The 16,836-nt window shown below is 36.0% G+C and overlaps 1 protein-coding gene across 3 annotated transcripts in view; it reads right to left on the bottom strand.

Annotated features, from left to right (window-relative positions):
- Positions 1-16,836, bottom strand: part of FAP (fibroblast activation protein alpha) — a 72,472-nt gene that overhangs the window by 45,839 nt on the left and 9,797 nt on the right. For all 3 annotated transcript variants that reach the window (XR_013371870.1, XM_077883480.1, XM_077883479.1), the window contains exons 3-8: positions 8,532-8,630; positions 7,494-7,588; positions 6,480-6,554; positions 4,958-5,010; positions 1,539-1,611; positions 732-852 (exon numbers count right to left, since the gene is read on the bottom strand). Coding sequence is in view for 2 of the 3 variants with exons in the window: in XM_077883480.1 (XP_077739606.1) it covers positions 732-852; positions 1,539-1,611; positions 4,958-5,010; positions 6,480-6,554; positions 7,494-7,588; positions 8,532-8,630 (516 nt within the window). In the remaining variant the exon portion in view is untranslated. The remainder of the gene's footprint in view (positions 1-731; positions 853-1,538; positions 1,612-4,957; positions 5,011-6,479; positions 6,555-7,493; positions 7,589-8,531; positions 8,631-16,836) is intronic.

Here is a 16,836-nt window from a genome sequence, read left to right as displayed (position 1 = left end):
TTTAAAGAAATACTTTAACCTTATACCCCATATCAAACATCAACCAGTCTTCTTAAGAATTGATATGAATCAGAAGTGTAATTATTTGAGTAAATTAATTAAACATTTCAACAATAAATGATTTTTTCCTTTGGGGCAGCTTCTGGTTTCTATGGTCACCTAAAGTACCCAAACAAGAACTATAATTAAATACTACAGAGTGACATAAATGTTGGAAGTTAACTTTTTCTTCTGGGAATATTTTTAAAAACAACAATAACATTTCAGTTATTTATTTTTTAGTATTGGCAAAGACTATAAGACCTTTTAACGTCAAGTCCTGGACCCTACATGTCATAGAAAGAGGACACAAGTCACGAAAACATCAAAAACTAGGGATATTTCCCTGCAAAATTATGTAGACTGCTGTTTCGTTTTGGAAGAAAGACTTATTTCTCAAGAAAAGAGAAACCTGAGGTAATGTACTAACAGCATCTAAGGACCACATACTTCTCGAAATATAAATTATTATTACCACTTTATAATGCTTATGAAAATAAACTCTCTCAGGCCAATTATTAGATTTTGCTCTTTCAGAACAGGCACATTCTGTTCCGAACCTGATAAAAGCTTTCAGAAATGCCACCCTTCATCTCAGTAACGTACCACTCATCTCTATCTTACTAAATATATGCAATTATTTTCAATTAAAGCCCTAAAACAGTAACAGCAGAAAAACAGTACAGTTTTACCTTCATATACCCAGTCTGGGATTCCATTGAATATTTTATTTTCTCTTCCATTATATGTTATTTGAAAAGGTGGGTCTTCTGGTCTTTGTTTCAAATAGATATTGTTTTGATAGACATATGCCTAGAAGTAATGGTAAGTGAGTTAATAAGGAGAATTCCATAAGAAACACAATGAAGTCTGGACATTTGTATTAACTATTTATCTAACACTTACAAAATGAGTGGTAATCCATTTTGAAATGTGAAAAAGATTCGCAACTGAAGTATCATTTTAATAGGTCAAAAAACCAACCAATTCACATTAATTAACATCAATTATGATTTTTAAAGTCTATACCAAATAAAGCATAAAGTCTACTATTGTATATGTTGTTTTATTACCCAAATAAATAATTGTGTATATTAACAGAAAGTCAAATAAATCTTTGAATATTAATAGCTAGCCAGATCTAATCTTTATTTAGAGTCCTTAAATAAGAGCTTGGACAAAATTTCATGTTGTCTGAAGCTAGTCTGGGAAACTTGTGAAAACCATATTTTTCCTCAGCTTTCTGGCACAACGCATTCTGGCTGAGTATGAGGATAAAGTTTTTGACTGCGATATTTAAAGAAGTCTATCCATGAGCTTGAGATTTTGCGGAATTCTCAGATGAGTTTCAATTTATCAAAACTCTTCCCGTTTTTAACCACTAAAATAGTCATGAATTTTTTTTTTTCCTTTCAGGCAGGGAAATTTAACAAAGGCCAAAATCAAATGGCTCCTCTTTTATTTAAATGATTAAACACTTCTATAATTTAAACACTTACTAATTTACTCCCAACAGGCGACCAGCATAAATACTGAATTGGACGAGGAAGCTCATTTCTTCTTATAAACTCTCTAGAAGGAAAAAAAGAAAGAAAAAAATAATAATAAACCTTGCTGTTCAATGGGAAAAACACGTCTTTATAAACAGAAAAAAGTAAACAAGAACAATGAAGGATCATCCTCTGCTTCTTTAAACCTAACAGAAAGAATGTGGCAGCAATGGCACTAGAGACACTGGGGTTCTTTACTAGTTACTTAAAAGTCATTGGACTTCTCTGGGTCTCAGTTTTCTGACCTCTCTAGTGAAGTGAATTAGAGATTTCAAAAAAGATTTATAGGCTGCAAAAGTGGGACTATCTCTAGAAATTATCTAAAAGAACCCCCTCCTTTTATAAAAAATAAACATGAGGTTCGAGGGATACGACTTTCTAAAATTACATAGCTGGTTCTTGGCAGACCCCGAAGTAAACTCAAGCCTCTTACCCCTCAGGACTGTAAAATTTGTACACATCAGGCTGAGATGGTCGATGAAGTGCCTTCCAGCTCTCCAATGCTATAATTGTGCTGAAGTTTAATATGTACTCTTCCACATTCTCATTTACAACCCCCATCTCTGTGAATGCATATGCATTTCAAATTTTTGAAAATAAGATGCCATTTGACAATCTCCCCAGGGATCTGACTTGAAATCAGAAAAGGAAAGGAACATCTGATCTCAAGCTAAACTGAAAAACAGATCATACACTGGGCAGTATGCCTTAAGCTTGCAAAGTTCTCCACCCATGGGGAAATTTCAAATATCTTATTGGCCAAAAATCTCACTTTGATGCCTAAAGTCGCCCTGCAAATACTCAATTGACTAACTTGCACTGTGGAGCTTTTGTCGTTCTTCAGCAAGAATGTGTTCAGATTTTTACAAGTGCTAAAGAGTCATAGGATGCTATGCCCAAGTTTTGACTATTATCTTCTTGAAGATCCTATTAATGGTTTTATTAGGAATGCTTTTGTGGAGACACAAAACAAGACTTGCCTCCAATGTATAAATTGAGGAGCCTGAAGAAAGACTCTTTGGCCTCCTCTCCAAAAACTAACTTTAGCCTGGCTTGAACATCTGCCTGGTATTTCTACTTTTCTCATTCTTTTAAAGTAGAGACACCTGCAAAGGCTTGTAACCCACACTACTTTGATGTAACTCCTTAGGTCGTGCAGCCTGAGGCCCAGCATAGCAGGGGCAGGTCAGTTTTGCTTGGGAAAAGAGTGATGCCCCCGGAAAAGAGAGAAACCATTGGTGCTGCAGTGAGAATCCTGCCTGCCAGAGGACAGTTTATGAGCAGCAGGCACCAGGAAGGGCCAGAATATATTGAAAGACATGAGGAATGATCCGAAAAAGAAGACATTCTTCACCTGGCTACAGTTCTGTGTCAAGCCAGGGTTCATGCTACCTTTGACATTGTAACACTGTCTCAGGTTTCCATATGCCGTGGAATCATCTAGGCACGCATTCAGACAGCGCCAAGCTGAAAATCTCAGCACACAGGCTCTTCATGACTGGCAAGTCACCACAGCTGCCATTTTCTGTTTTCTAAATAACTAACACTATGAGAGAAAGTGGAGGAGGCTGCTTACAAAGGCTGTCATCTCCTCAGTACTCCTTCCCATGCTTGAAACCAGAAGTATCTTCATTTGCTCTGTGGTAGATTTTTATAGACTCTTCAGAGGCACATAGAAAACTTGGAATTAGTGATATTTGGTCTTGCCTTGAATCTCAACAAATTTGTCATCCCTCACTTCCTAAATTATGCTATATTTGCCTGACAAAAAAGAATCAGTCTGGCAAATTAGTTGTACAGGAAAGAAAGGAAGAAAGAAAGGAAGAAAGCAAGAAAGCAAGCAAGTTTGACTAAATTCACTGCACAAAAGCTAAATACTTAAAATGATTCTAGGCCATAAAGCTTATACAAGCCATAATTAAAATATTAGTATTGTCATCTTCTTTTGGAATGCTATTTAATTTGTTGAACCTCGACATGGGTAGGACATGGAGAATTGCAAAATGATTATAAGAAAAATAAGAAAATGTTTAAAGCTTCAAGAAGTTGTGCTGAAAGAGTAAAGGTTTTTATTTCACTAGTTTCAAGTTTTCTTGAGAGCGGGGCTAGTGCCTCAAATTCATCTGTATCTTTCCCACACATGCTTTTCACATAGTAGGTGTTCAATAAATACTTTTTGAATTTGATGATGATGTGGATATAGAGAAGAGAAAGACCCAGAGTACATTAGATGACTTCAGGTTCTACTTTATGTAGCTGTTCCTAGTTCTTAATTTGACAGTTTAAGATCAGAGTTATTCTTTCCTGAACTTTTAAAATAAGTAGATTTTTTTTGAATATTTGTGCTCTTGCTGGACAAAAGAGGAAATAGACCATAAAATTTTTCAATACCTCTTAAAGCCATATAATTATTTTTTTCCTTTTATATAACAGCAAATAGGATATCACATTAAGATGAGTAACTAAACCAATTCATTGTCCATACTTAGTCAGAGTGATTTTTCTAAAGTGCAAATCTGATCATGTCATTTCCCATTTAAAACTCTTCAGTGATTCCCTATTGTCATCACAACGACATCTAAAACTCTTCTTGTTTCCTCATTATTATTTGGCCCCTGCTTCCTGGCCCCAACTCCTTCCCAACCTTACATTACCTCTCACTAGTCGGCATGCCCTTCTCCAGTTTCAACTCAACTGACCTACTTTGAGTTTCTGGAACATTCCATGCTCTCCCTTCCCTTTGGGCCTTTACATGTTATTGCTTCTGCCAGGAATTCTTTCACTAGGTCTTTGCCTACCTACTCACTCCTTTTTTTCTTTTAAATTGTAAATATTTCAAGTAGTTAGGCATCACAAATAAAGAAAATGATATAATAGGTAACAATTTATCCACAACTTAAATTTAAGGGATATTTATATTTTGCAATGTTAAATAAAACTGATTTAAAAAACAATTAATGGAGTATGTGTTCAAGTACAACTAATATTGCATCTCCTTCCCCTTCTGCTTCCTTCCAATGAAGTAGCAATTCTCCTGAAAGTATTGTATCATTCCCATGCATGTGTTTGTACTTTCAGTACGTATGTTTACTTCCATAAATGGTTTATTTATACTGTGGTGTCCCGAAGTAGGGAAAATAAAACTGCATTATGTGTAAAAATGCAAGGTATTAGTCAAATAAAAAAGGTGAATATTCCATAAAAGTATTTCTTTAAATTTCTTAAGTGTAATGGGTACACATCCACTGTAAAGGAGTAAGAAACTAAAATCAGTAACAAGAGAATGTAGTCTTAACCTCAAAACAGAATTTGGAATGAAAAACTATAATAGATGTAAGTATTATGAATAAATAGACATGAAATTTTACCCATTATTGAGGTTATAGATGTGATATGTTGCTGTGTAAGAGTATCTCCAAAGCTGTCAGAAAGAGGAGAGACAAAGACACATTATGATTCTTAAAAAGCTTATATTAATAATGTATCATCACAAATCATTCAACTCAAAATCCAAAATTATAAAAGGACAATTTTCACAAGGCACTAGGAAAGATATGTTTCAATTCCAAAAGAGTCTTCATTTAAAGAGTTTTACTGTGGACTTTTGTGCTGTTTGTCTAAGTTCCAGAACTAATCTCAGCAGTGATTCAACCCTCACTCCATAAAAAGCATATCCGAAGACATTTCTTAATATAAAAAGCTTTCTTTGACACACTCTCTCCTAAGAATTTTCCCTTTATGCTTTACCTTGATTGAAGTGAAACCACTATGATCTCCATGGCCATAAGGATTACCCTACACCTGTGTTGATTTCAATGATACCCTCTAAAATTAGGTAAAGAATTTCATTCAACACAGGTTTTGTTACAAAATGTTTATCTTTCTTTAAATTTAACACTTTTAAAAATAATAGAAATTGAAAAATAAATAGAAGATATGTAGTTTATAATTCCTTTTTAAAAAACTGCTCTTTTTCTCATTAAGTATATTTGTTCTGTGGTTAGTGAATAATATAAGTATTACTTTGGATTTTGTTTCTTAAAAGAGCTTTCAAACTCTTGGCAAAGAAACTCTAACTGGTTGAAATGCGTCTTCCTAAAGATTGCCAGTGACCAGGACCTGGTCCACTGGAAAATAATCAGCAGACAAGAACAGCTGCGGAGCGGAAAGATTAACTATTCATTCTGTGTATTAAGAGTTTTACGTCTCACATGGGATATGAGAAATGGCAATTAAAAGATTGTCTGTCTAAAAGTAATTACTAGAAGTTTAATTTGATAATAAATATTTGTGCCTTATTACAAAAAATAATTATCTTGGAGTTGTATAAGTAGATAAAACAAGATAATTAACTTCCCCCTGCAACTTCATTCGGGAAGGGGAAATTAAGTAAGGGTAAATGATTATGGTTTGGTAGGATTCTCCTTTTCCAGGCTTTTGAACACACAGATTTAAACCCTGGTCTACCACTGGCTATGTATTATTTTACCTGAGCAAGTGAATTAAATAGGTTACACGTTGATATTCCCATTTTCAATAATAATAAACTTTCAAGAGGTTAAAATATGTGCGAAATAATGATTTGTGAAGTCAAATAGCTTTAGAAATACAAGTATAACTCTCCCATTTCTGATAAACATCAGTGCCCCGAAATGTATCCCCCCCAGAGGAAAGTAGTTTCTACTACCTGGATGATAACCAGACAAGTACACCAAATTCTGAATTATTTGTGTATGTTTCAGTTATACTTTGGGGGCTCATTGAGAACCCACGTTAACTTCTTGAATATTTAGATATAAAAATATACTCTTGCTTCCTCTTACTTTTACAAGTCAAACTGTGGATTAGTAAGAGATATAAACAGATATACCCAAATTAAATAGTCCATACCTTTGAATAATCACTTTCTAGATATGCAAATTGACGATCAGGTGATAAGCCATAATTTGAAGCATTCACACTTTTCTGAAATTATAAAGAAGTTGATTAGAATACAGAAAAAAAAACCACCCAGAGCCATGTAAATGTGTAGTTCTAAAAGGATATCATATAACTGATATACTCCTACATACATATGCCTTCGATGCAATTTTTAAAAATGTTTACATAGCACTTACTGTATACAAAGAAATTTATTAAACATTATGGGAAGAAGATGTGATAAATAGGATATACCTTGTGATTTCTAGAAGCTTAAAATGTTAAGCTTGAAAATCAGTAATGCATTGCAAATTAGAAAGTTCTATTAAAGATATATAAATATAACATTGTCAAAGCATTAAAAAAAGAAGAGATCAAATCCAAATGAGAAGATCATTGATTGCGCAGAGGAGGAGAGTATCATCTGAGCTTGACTTTAAAATATTAGTAGGGTTTTGAGGGTGGAGAAAGCAAGGGGACTGAGAGCCTGGGAGTTAGAGCAGCACGCACCTACATCTCCTAGCTCTTGTTTATTGAGCGTGTATTCCGTGTTAGGCACCGTTCTACTACATTCCAATGTTACATCACTTACCTCTTGTAGTAACCCAGAGAGATATTATTCTTCCTACCCTTTAGAGAGAGAAAATGAGGTACATCGTGGCTAGTGTAGTGAAGAACCCTATATAACTTTCCGTAACTAGGGAATTGACAGACTTGTATTGGAGCCTCGGTTTCCCTGTGATAAAGACTGAGTTCTTGACTCTTGTTTCTTGCTACACTTTTTCCACAGAGAAAGAAAGATGCTAGGCGATTGAGAGAAGACCAGGGCAGTAGTCTAGTGTGACCAGAAGAGAGAATTTGACAATTTCGTGAGAGATGGAGCCAAGAAGGCATGTTGAGTCCAGATCAAGTGCTGAGAGTTTGGTCCTTGATTAGTGAAGAAATGGCAAAGTTTTGAGGAGGAAGATGATGCTGGATACATACCATGGTGGCATTACTCAAAATGGTATATGATTCTCCTGTTTCAATATTGTAATATACTATATCATTATCTGTAGACTGATGAAGATATTCTTGTCCTTTAAACAAGAAGGAAAATAAACTTGAAATGATCTCCCTTAATAGGAAATACATTTATAAGAAAGAGAAACCTCTCTTATTTCACAGATTTACTTTGTTTTTCTTCCCTGTCCAGGACATTGCTTTGTCAGATTTAAAATAATAAGTTGACAGTGGAAGTGATGAAAGGATGCTCTACTCTACTCTCCACAAAAAAATGCTATGTTTACTAGTAGCTGTCCTATAACGACCAGTTCAGGGTGCTTGGGAATAAATTTTTCTCTATGTTACAAGGATGATAAACTAGTTTAAAATGGTATGTTTGTTTTGCAATGAAAAAATACATTACTTTTGGGTTGTGTTTGATTTAATTTAAAACCCATTTGATGTGCATTTTATTTCCTAAAGAGAAGAATCAAAATATTCAAATTTGTTCAGTTGTACTTTAGATATAAACTATAATGTCATAAACAATGTAGTTGACCTTACTACTTGTTTGGTTAGACTTATCTGACAACATCCTATTTTGGAAACTTATATAAAAATATCAATTTTTTGGCCCATGAAAGACTTTTTGTCAGAGTAAGATTTGTCCATTTCTCAGGTTATCCAGGTTGACAATGGAATTTCTCTTTTGGTAAAATTCTTATGACATCTCCTAAATAGGTGCATATCTCCCATTCTGAAGAACCATACAATATGCTCAAATTATTCTAGCAATGCACTCTCAATTTTTACTTTCTTGCTGAAACTCTAAGTGACATCATTACTATTGGGTAAACGCAGACCAATGATTCTGCCAAAGGTGTTTTGGTGGCCACTTGACTTGTCTAAATAATTGCTCTTTCTTTCCATTTCAGATGATATTGCTTTGGTTACCATAGAGATGCATTGGTACTAAAAATAAAAACAAAAAACACATATTTTTTAAGAACTCAAAAGATAAACAAATAATTCATTTACCTGAAATCCAGTTTGGAAAAAATGTTTTATAGGTAAATGTCCCATTTAAAATATCCTCCAGTGTGAGTGCTCTTGTTGTACCTCCTTCGGAGTCATGAACTTTGGGAGAAATGGAAACATTATTACTAAAAAGATGATTAAATTTAAATAAATCCTCTCATCTGTTCTATCTAATGTAATGAAAAGACCTGCTGGGCACCTGGGTGGTTCAGTGGGTTGAGCTACTGACTCTTGGTTTCTGCTCAGGTCATGATCTCAGATTGAACCCCAAGTGGGTTCCACGCTGAGTAAGCATGAAGCCTGCATAAGATTTTCTCTGTCCCTCTCTCTCTGCCCCTCCCCCATCCCATTTGCATGCACACACATTTTCTCTCTTTCTCAAAAAAGAGAAGAGAAGAGAAGAGAAGAGAAGAGAAGAGAAGAGAAGAGAAGAGAAGAAGAGAAGAGAAGAGAAGATCTGCCATTGCTAAACATTTGTTTAACTCCTGTCTCAAGATCTGTGAGCATTGTTATCTCCCTGACGGACAGGCTAATGAAGGCCTAGAGGCCGTTTGCTTGCCTAGAAGGACCAGAGGGTGTCCAGGAGGGCCATGCTGAGCAGCAGGGACGCTATTCAGGCTGTGCAGAGTTGTCAGAGTATTTTAAAAAAAGATGAGATGATGTTCCAACAACTCTAAACCGTGCAAAGCTGGGATTGCAGACTAGCCTAAAAACCTAGTCATTTAAGCTGTTCGTTGTATTTTGTCATAGATGCTTGGCTTGGATTACTACTGGTTTATCAACAACATAGTTTCGCATCCTCTTTGGTCAGAAGAGGTCAGCCCAAATCTTTACCTTCAGACACCTCAAGAGAGGAGGCATTAATGAACCTAGATAATTTCTCTTCCTGACTGGGATTTTTATAGAGAAAATGAGCCACAACAACCCAGAAAAGCCACATCATCTTAACAATTCCAGAAGTAGGGTTTTGCCATGTAAAACCTCTCCGAAGGTAGCTCACAAACCACAAGCAAATTTCACCTATATTTGAATCTTCCAAAACAATTGTGTTTTTCAAACATGACTCTATTCTCAGAACACATTCATTATAGAGCTCCCAAACAGTCAGATACGCCAGATGGATAGTATGGCAACCAACTTCCAATCCTCCTTCATATCCATATTGCCATTCTCTATCCCTCCCACCCTACCCCTTCTCCAGGCCATCACTTACAGAACCAAAACTTAGAAAAATGTCCTATACCTTGAATAGCAGTTGTGAATCTGGTATTTGCCCATGTAAAAATAAAACTGTCGAAGATGAGAGCTATAACTTTATCCTCCTGCTAAACTCTCTCACAGCTTTCCATAACTCTTAGGATAAAGACCAAATGTTTGTCTGAACTATTGGCCCTAACTGGTCTGGGATGGCCTTCCTGTTCCTTCTTGCCTCTCTCTCATTACTTCTTAGACTCCAAACATGCTGGGCTTTCTGTTCTTCAGATACTCATTTCTTTCTCCAGGGCTTCTGTGCCTCTTTGCACCTTCTCCTCTCCTGTTGCTTCTATTCAGGCTATAAATGCTTAATGTAAAGGTCACTTCTCTGGGAAAGCCCTTCTGATTTAGATCTGGTCCCCTTGTTATATATTTCCATAGACCATGTTCATTTTCTAAAAAAGTATTTGTCTTGATTTGTAATCTTACATGTATTTGAGTGATTATTTTATTACTATTTCTCCACTTTCCACTGTATTCTCAAAATAGTCACCATAAGACCAGGGACCATATCTAGTTTTGCTCACCATCACATCCCTAGTATCTAGAACATAATAGGCATTTAACAAATGTCTGTTTAATGAATGAACACATGAAATGAAGAATGGCTGGATGGATGAATGGATGGATTGATGAGATTTATGCCCTCTTTTTTTAAAGAATCATTCTACTACTAATTTTCTATATGGCTTTGGTAAGTCAACCTCTGGCATCACAGCTTGCTCACCTGTAATATTATAAAAGATTGAACTAGAAAATGATGATAATACTTCCAGTCCTACCAGACTAGCTTTTGAAATTTGAGACTCAGGGGATCCCTGGGTGGCGCAGCGGTTTGGCGCCTGCCTTTGGCCCAGGGCGCGATCCTGGAGACCCGGGATCGAATCCCACGTCGGGCTCCCGGTGCATGGAGCCTGCTTCTCCCTCTGCCTGTGTCTCTGCCTCTCTCTCTCTGTGTGTGTGTGTGACTATCATAAATAAAAAAAAGAAAAAAATATTAAAAAAAAAGAAATTTGACTCAGCATGCTCTATAACCTTGTAATTACATAAATGTATAGCCATGTGATAAGAGTTAGTTGACCAACTGGATAACAGCATCTTCTGCTATTTTAACTGATACACACTGATGTATGTATGCTCCATATGCTTAATTAGGACCCTGAATCATTTTCTTAATTTACTAAAAATTATTCTGATGGCTATAAGAACACAAGAGGCTGATGAACCCCTTTGCAATCAGACACTAATAACACTAAGTTATTCTGTTTTTGAGATATTTATCTTCTTACATTCTCTTTGAATTCTAAGTAAGGTTGTACATGCCATACAGCTATTCATAATAAAAATTCTTCTATTTACTTAAATGGTCTTGTATAATATTTATACCACTGATTTTATAATTCCTATTCAATGAATTAAAGACCATTTAACTACAATAACATTAGAATACTTGTGAAGGATTTAATTAAATTTTACTTAACTCTCCTAAAAGGAAATTGCAATCTGTTTCTAATAGAGTTAAGGGGAAATTCTAACACTATTTGCAGTGGAAATTACTTTCCTTTTTGAGATACATTTAATTTGTGTCTACACAATCCTGAACATATAGATGAAAAAAATTTCAATTCAGTGAATCCTTTATTATGAATACTAAAAATAAACCCCTAGATAATTGGTTTTAAAAAGACTTTTTGTGATATTAATTCAATAAGTAAATATAACCTTGGTGATTTATTTATTTACTGTTGTTTATTTACTTTTTCATCTAGCAGAAGTTATGCTTTGATTATGGCTAATGACTTACATAATAGATTTTCCTATTTAAATATCCTTGCATATAATTTTCCTTGCTTGCAATTATGCTTAATTGAGAAATTCACAGCAGTTAATCTTCATTTCTATAGAAGGCTAAATTAAGTGAAGTAATTGAAATGAAACATTTAGCTCTATGCTTGGCACATGGTAATCAGTGAATAAATGTTAGCTTTTGCTATTATTGTAACTTATCAGTATTCTTTCCATATTTTTTCCTTTTTTAAAATTTGAGTATAGTTGACATACAATGCTACACTAGTTTCAGGTGTACAACATAGTGATTCAACAAGTTTATACATTCATTATGTTATGTTCACCACAAGCGCAGCTACCATCTGTCCCCATACATCGCTATTACAATATCACTATGTTCCTTATGCTGTGCCTTTTATTCCTGTGACTTATTCATTCTATAACTGGAAGCCTGTATCTCCCACTCCCTTTCATCCATTTTGCCCAACCTCCTACCAAATAAATATTCTTTTTAAAAAAAAAAAAGATTGTATTTATTTATTCATGAGAGACACAGAGAGAGGCAGAGACACAGGCAGAGAGAGAAGCAGGCTCCCTGCGGGGATCCTGGTGTGGGACTCAATTCCAGACCCCGGATCACGACCTGAGGCAAAGGCAGACGCTCAACCAGTGAGCAACCCAGGCATCCCATCCCAAAATAAATATTCTTGAACAGTGTTTCCCAAACTAATTCGACCATGGGAACTGTTTCGTTTTTAAATATCTACTAAAATCACAGTAAAGGAAATGCAGTTTCAGATTAGACTATTAGTATATATAATTAATGTTCAGTTTCATTTTACTATGATGAAATTCATCAGTTGTGCTTGGAACATTTTGGTCATCTTATACCTCCATAACAGAAATATCACAATTATGATCAAAATAGAGTTAGTACTATTATCGCATATATGGATAAATAAAATTAACAAAAAACAAGAGTTTCAAATTATTTTTAGAATACTTACTCTTTTTCCTTTTCATATCGTTAACAATCATTCTGATCCATGTCAGATTTCTCAGAAAGCTTTTAGGGATTTGTTATTTACTCTATTAGAATGTCTAATTCAGAGTATCCAAGAAAGTGTATTGCATATCATTTCCTAGTTAGTCATTTATTTTAAATGGGTGCATAGGAGCTATAAATGCCAATAACATATATATAGAACTTAGCATATGTCATATTATGACTCAAAATATCTGAAAAGCAATTTTAAACATGTATTAACTATACTACTAATTACTATAATGATAATAAGCCCCACCAACACCCAAGAAGTGATGAGTAGATGTACAAAACACATATCCAGAGGAGCCAGGCCATACTGATGTGGAAACGAGGAAGGTTCATGGCACAGATTTAGGGTAGGCAATTGCTCTTAACCTCACATATGGTGTAGCCAGGGCTCAGAAGTTGTGATTATGCCAGAGCCAGGATGGGATTAGAGTAATACCAAATCATGGGAATAAGTTAAATTAGGAATTCTTTCTCCTGAAAATGGCTACATGTTCATAAATGCAATGGAGTAATGTATCTGTTCTGAGAAGTTGCATTAGGTCACTTTTATGAGTTATGAGACATGAAGTTTACTCAGAATTTCCTAACCAAGCTTTGGTTCTTTGTACATCTAGAAAGACCATAAACATAATTATGTTTCACTATACCATCAGTGTTGACCTCTACGTCAGCTACCAGGAGAAATGAACTTCCATTGGGTTCTATGAAAATGTTATTGGCTTACTGCTATCTCAATGCTTACCTAAATTTATTGTACATGAACCATTTTCATCTCTGTATTTATGCGAGTTGTATAAGGTGTAGGTGCTTCCCCTTGACAGTAGTCTGTATTTGATTTTTTTTTAACTATTATATGCCCAGTAGCCAGGACAGTACTTAGCATAGAGTGAGAACATGATAAATAGTTGTTGAATGAAGAAATAAATCAACTGAACAGATTTTATATTAACTTACTTTCATTAATTCTCCCACAAAGATATGCCTGCCCTTACTCTTTACCTTCCTGTGGATGTTGTGAATTTCACATGTACACTCTTCTACCTGGACATGTCTTCATTTGCAGACTGTGTCAAAATTTATTCTTGGAGTCACTGGGACTGTTTTTTGAAAAACAGATTCCTAGTCTTTATCTTAAACCTACTGATTCAGAATCTCTAGGCCCTGAGGCCCTGGTAGCTTTTATTTTTACCAAGCCCTTCAGTTGATGATTCTGCAATTTAGTAATTTCATTGAACCTGCTTGATTCATTGAACTCCTGTGGCTATCAGTGGACTTGCTCCTTGCCTATAAACTCCTGGTACATGGGTGGGGCTAGCCTGCATAGCAATCCATACCTCATAGACATAGACACCCTACAACTAAGTGTTGATCATGGCTTTTAAGGAATGTTAATGGTATCCTTTAACATTTATACTCCCATTCAGTCCTCTTGCTTATTGCTTTGAGGCTATGTCCAAATGGACTCTTCTTTGGGTATATTCCCTCTGCTGATCCTTGAAGAATGAAGTAAGTGGACTGATTCTGCCCCAGATTAGATTAAAGGGAGATTGCAGGGAAAGCATGGAGGTCATTGTTTTCTAGTGGTTTGAGTGCATGATAGTGTGTAAATCAGTATAAAGTGCCACTCCATGGCATCAATCACATTCAACAAGTTCCAATCACTTGGAAAAGATTCTACAAATAGTTACTGAATGAATAAGTAGATTTTCATTCCCTTTTCTAAATAATGTTTTAATTTGGAAATAGAATCTTCTGATTATTTTGGAAGTTCAGTTTTGACATCTATAATTTTTAAATTAAATAATTGAACAGAAGCACAGACCAATTCTGAAAGCATATTTCTCTTCTATATGTAGCTGACACTCACTTGGTTAACACTTAACTCCTGATAGTGCCCTTAAATTCAATTTGGTCCATTGTTAGCACAAGTTACTCATACACTGCTTAAATACCCTAATTAACTGTACTTTAGTTATTTGCATTTTCAACTTATTAAAGCCAAGCTGAAAATTGTTTCAATTACAAATCCAAGAAATTACAATTCACAGAAATGATTCACAGTAGTGATTCACTGTTTTCCTACTTCTCTCTTAAAGCTTTGTGTATCCATTATTAGGACTTTGTTTCTATTTCTGCCATTTAATTTTCCAGGCCTGAAAAATCGAGAGCATCAGAGCAGAGATATCTGATGTTAGCTCTGATATTCATTGTCAACTAAATGAGAAAATATGGTTCAAATGGGCACTCAAATTGCTGGAAGGTCATTTCGTTCTCACTTTTGACCTTGATTTGGAAGCGATGCTTATGAGCCACCTTAAGGAAAGTGACGGGAGCTCCCAGGCACACCACACCTGTGTGTCTGTGGGGTCTATAGAGATGCTCTCTGGGAAGAGGCCTCACCTCCAGCCATCATATCACATGGAAGGAGCACCACAAGGACAAGTGTAGGAAATACTAGGATGTGAAATATACTACTTACAAACTCATATGATATTTCGGCAAAGGCTGACAACTCTGAACAAAAGATAGATCTGAGGCAACTTTAGATCAGTAATAATTTACTAAGTTCTTATAAGTACCAAGCATACTACATGCATTGGTCCCATTAAATACTCACAGCAATTCTCAGACATAAGTACTATTATTAGCACCATTTTACAGATTAGGAAATGGATATTAAAGAAGTAAAGTAACTTGTCTAATACATAACAGAGATGGAGTTTAAATCTACTCCATCTGATCTTAGAGGCTGGCATTTTATTACTACGCTGTGATTAAAAGTGAAAGCACATGTCAAAACAACAACAGCAGAACAAAATAAACACAAAAATAAGGTCAAGAACCAAGCAACACACAAAAGGGTAGAATAATTACACCTCAAAATGTAGGTTAAGAGAAAATGAGGCAATTTGAGCTTTGTCAGAGCGAAGAGGTCACTGAAGAATCTAGTAGTTCCTAGTTTCTGAAAGCAATTTTCTGTGGTTCTCTCTATAAATAACACTGAACAACGTAAGTCAGAGGAATTGTCAGGTTTTTAAAAGTCCATTTGTGTATTGTGTGATTGTTGTGCTATGTTATTTTAATGAGGGAATTTTTTTCATGATCTCTAAAGCTTTGAAGATCAGAAGATATGGTCAACACAATGCATAAGAACAGGAACAATACCCTAAAGGAAAGGAGGGAAACTGAGTGGGGAACAATTAGAGAGGAAGACAAGCCATGAGAGACTCCTAACTCTTGGAACAAAGGGTTGCAGAAGAGGAGGTGGGTGGCGGGATGGGATAACTGGGTGACAGGAATTAAGGAGGGCACATGATGAGACGAACACTGAGTGTTCTATGTTGGCAAGTTGAATTAAAAAAAAGAAAAAGAACAGGAACAGTCAATGCCATTTGGGTGATCCTCAAAGTGAAAGCCAACCTTGTGTATTTTTTTTTAAGATTGTATTTATTTATTCACGAGAAACACACACAAACACACACACACAGAGAGAGAGAGAGAGAGAGAGAGTGAGAGAGAGAGAGAGAGAGAGGCAGAGGGAGAAGCAGGCTCCATGCAGGGAGCCCAACGTGAGACTCAATCCAGGGTCTCCAGGATCAGGCCCCAGACTGAAGGCGGCACTAAACCGCTGAGCCACAGGGGCTGCCCCTCCTTTGTCTCTCTCTCTCTCTCTCTCTCTCTCTCTTTTTTTTTTTACTTTTATTTATTTATGATAGTCACAGAGAGAGAGAGAGAGGCAGAGACACAGGCAGAGGGAGAAGCAGGCTCCATGCACCGGGAGCCCGACGTGGGATTCGATCCCGGGTCTCCAGGATCGCGCCCTGGGCCAAAGGCGCCAAACCGCTGCGCCACCCAGGGATCCTTTGTCCCTTTTTGAAGCTCACTCAGTCTCCTTTGTCAGCTCATCCTCTAACCTCTACTTTAGATTTTGGTGTGGCTCATATTGCTGTTCCTTGGGGTCTAAGGAAGAACGACTTTCCTCAGCCATTTCATTCTCTCCCACGGTATCTATTACATATCCGTGGGCCGACTCACCTCCACCATTGCTGTCACACCTGAAATCCCCAGTTGGATTTCTTCTCTGGATTCCAGGCCTGTCTATTAAAACTTCCTCCTTAACATCTCTGTTTGCACATCTCTCAGGCATTTCAAACTCACTATGTTGAAAGCTAAAAATAAAAAAGAGTCCCATGCTGTCCCTCCAGA

This window comes from Canis aureus, chromosome 34 (genome assembly GCF_053574225.1).
Source record: "Canis aureus isolate CA01 chromosome 34, VMU_Caureus_v.1.0, whole genome shotgun sequence".
Classification (NCBI taxonomy): Eukaryota; Metazoa; Chordata; class Mammalia; order Carnivora; family Canidae; genus Canis; species Canis aureus.
The sequence above is the reverse complement of the archived record's forward strand: the minus strand, read 5'-3'. Positions and strand labels throughout refer to the sequence as shown.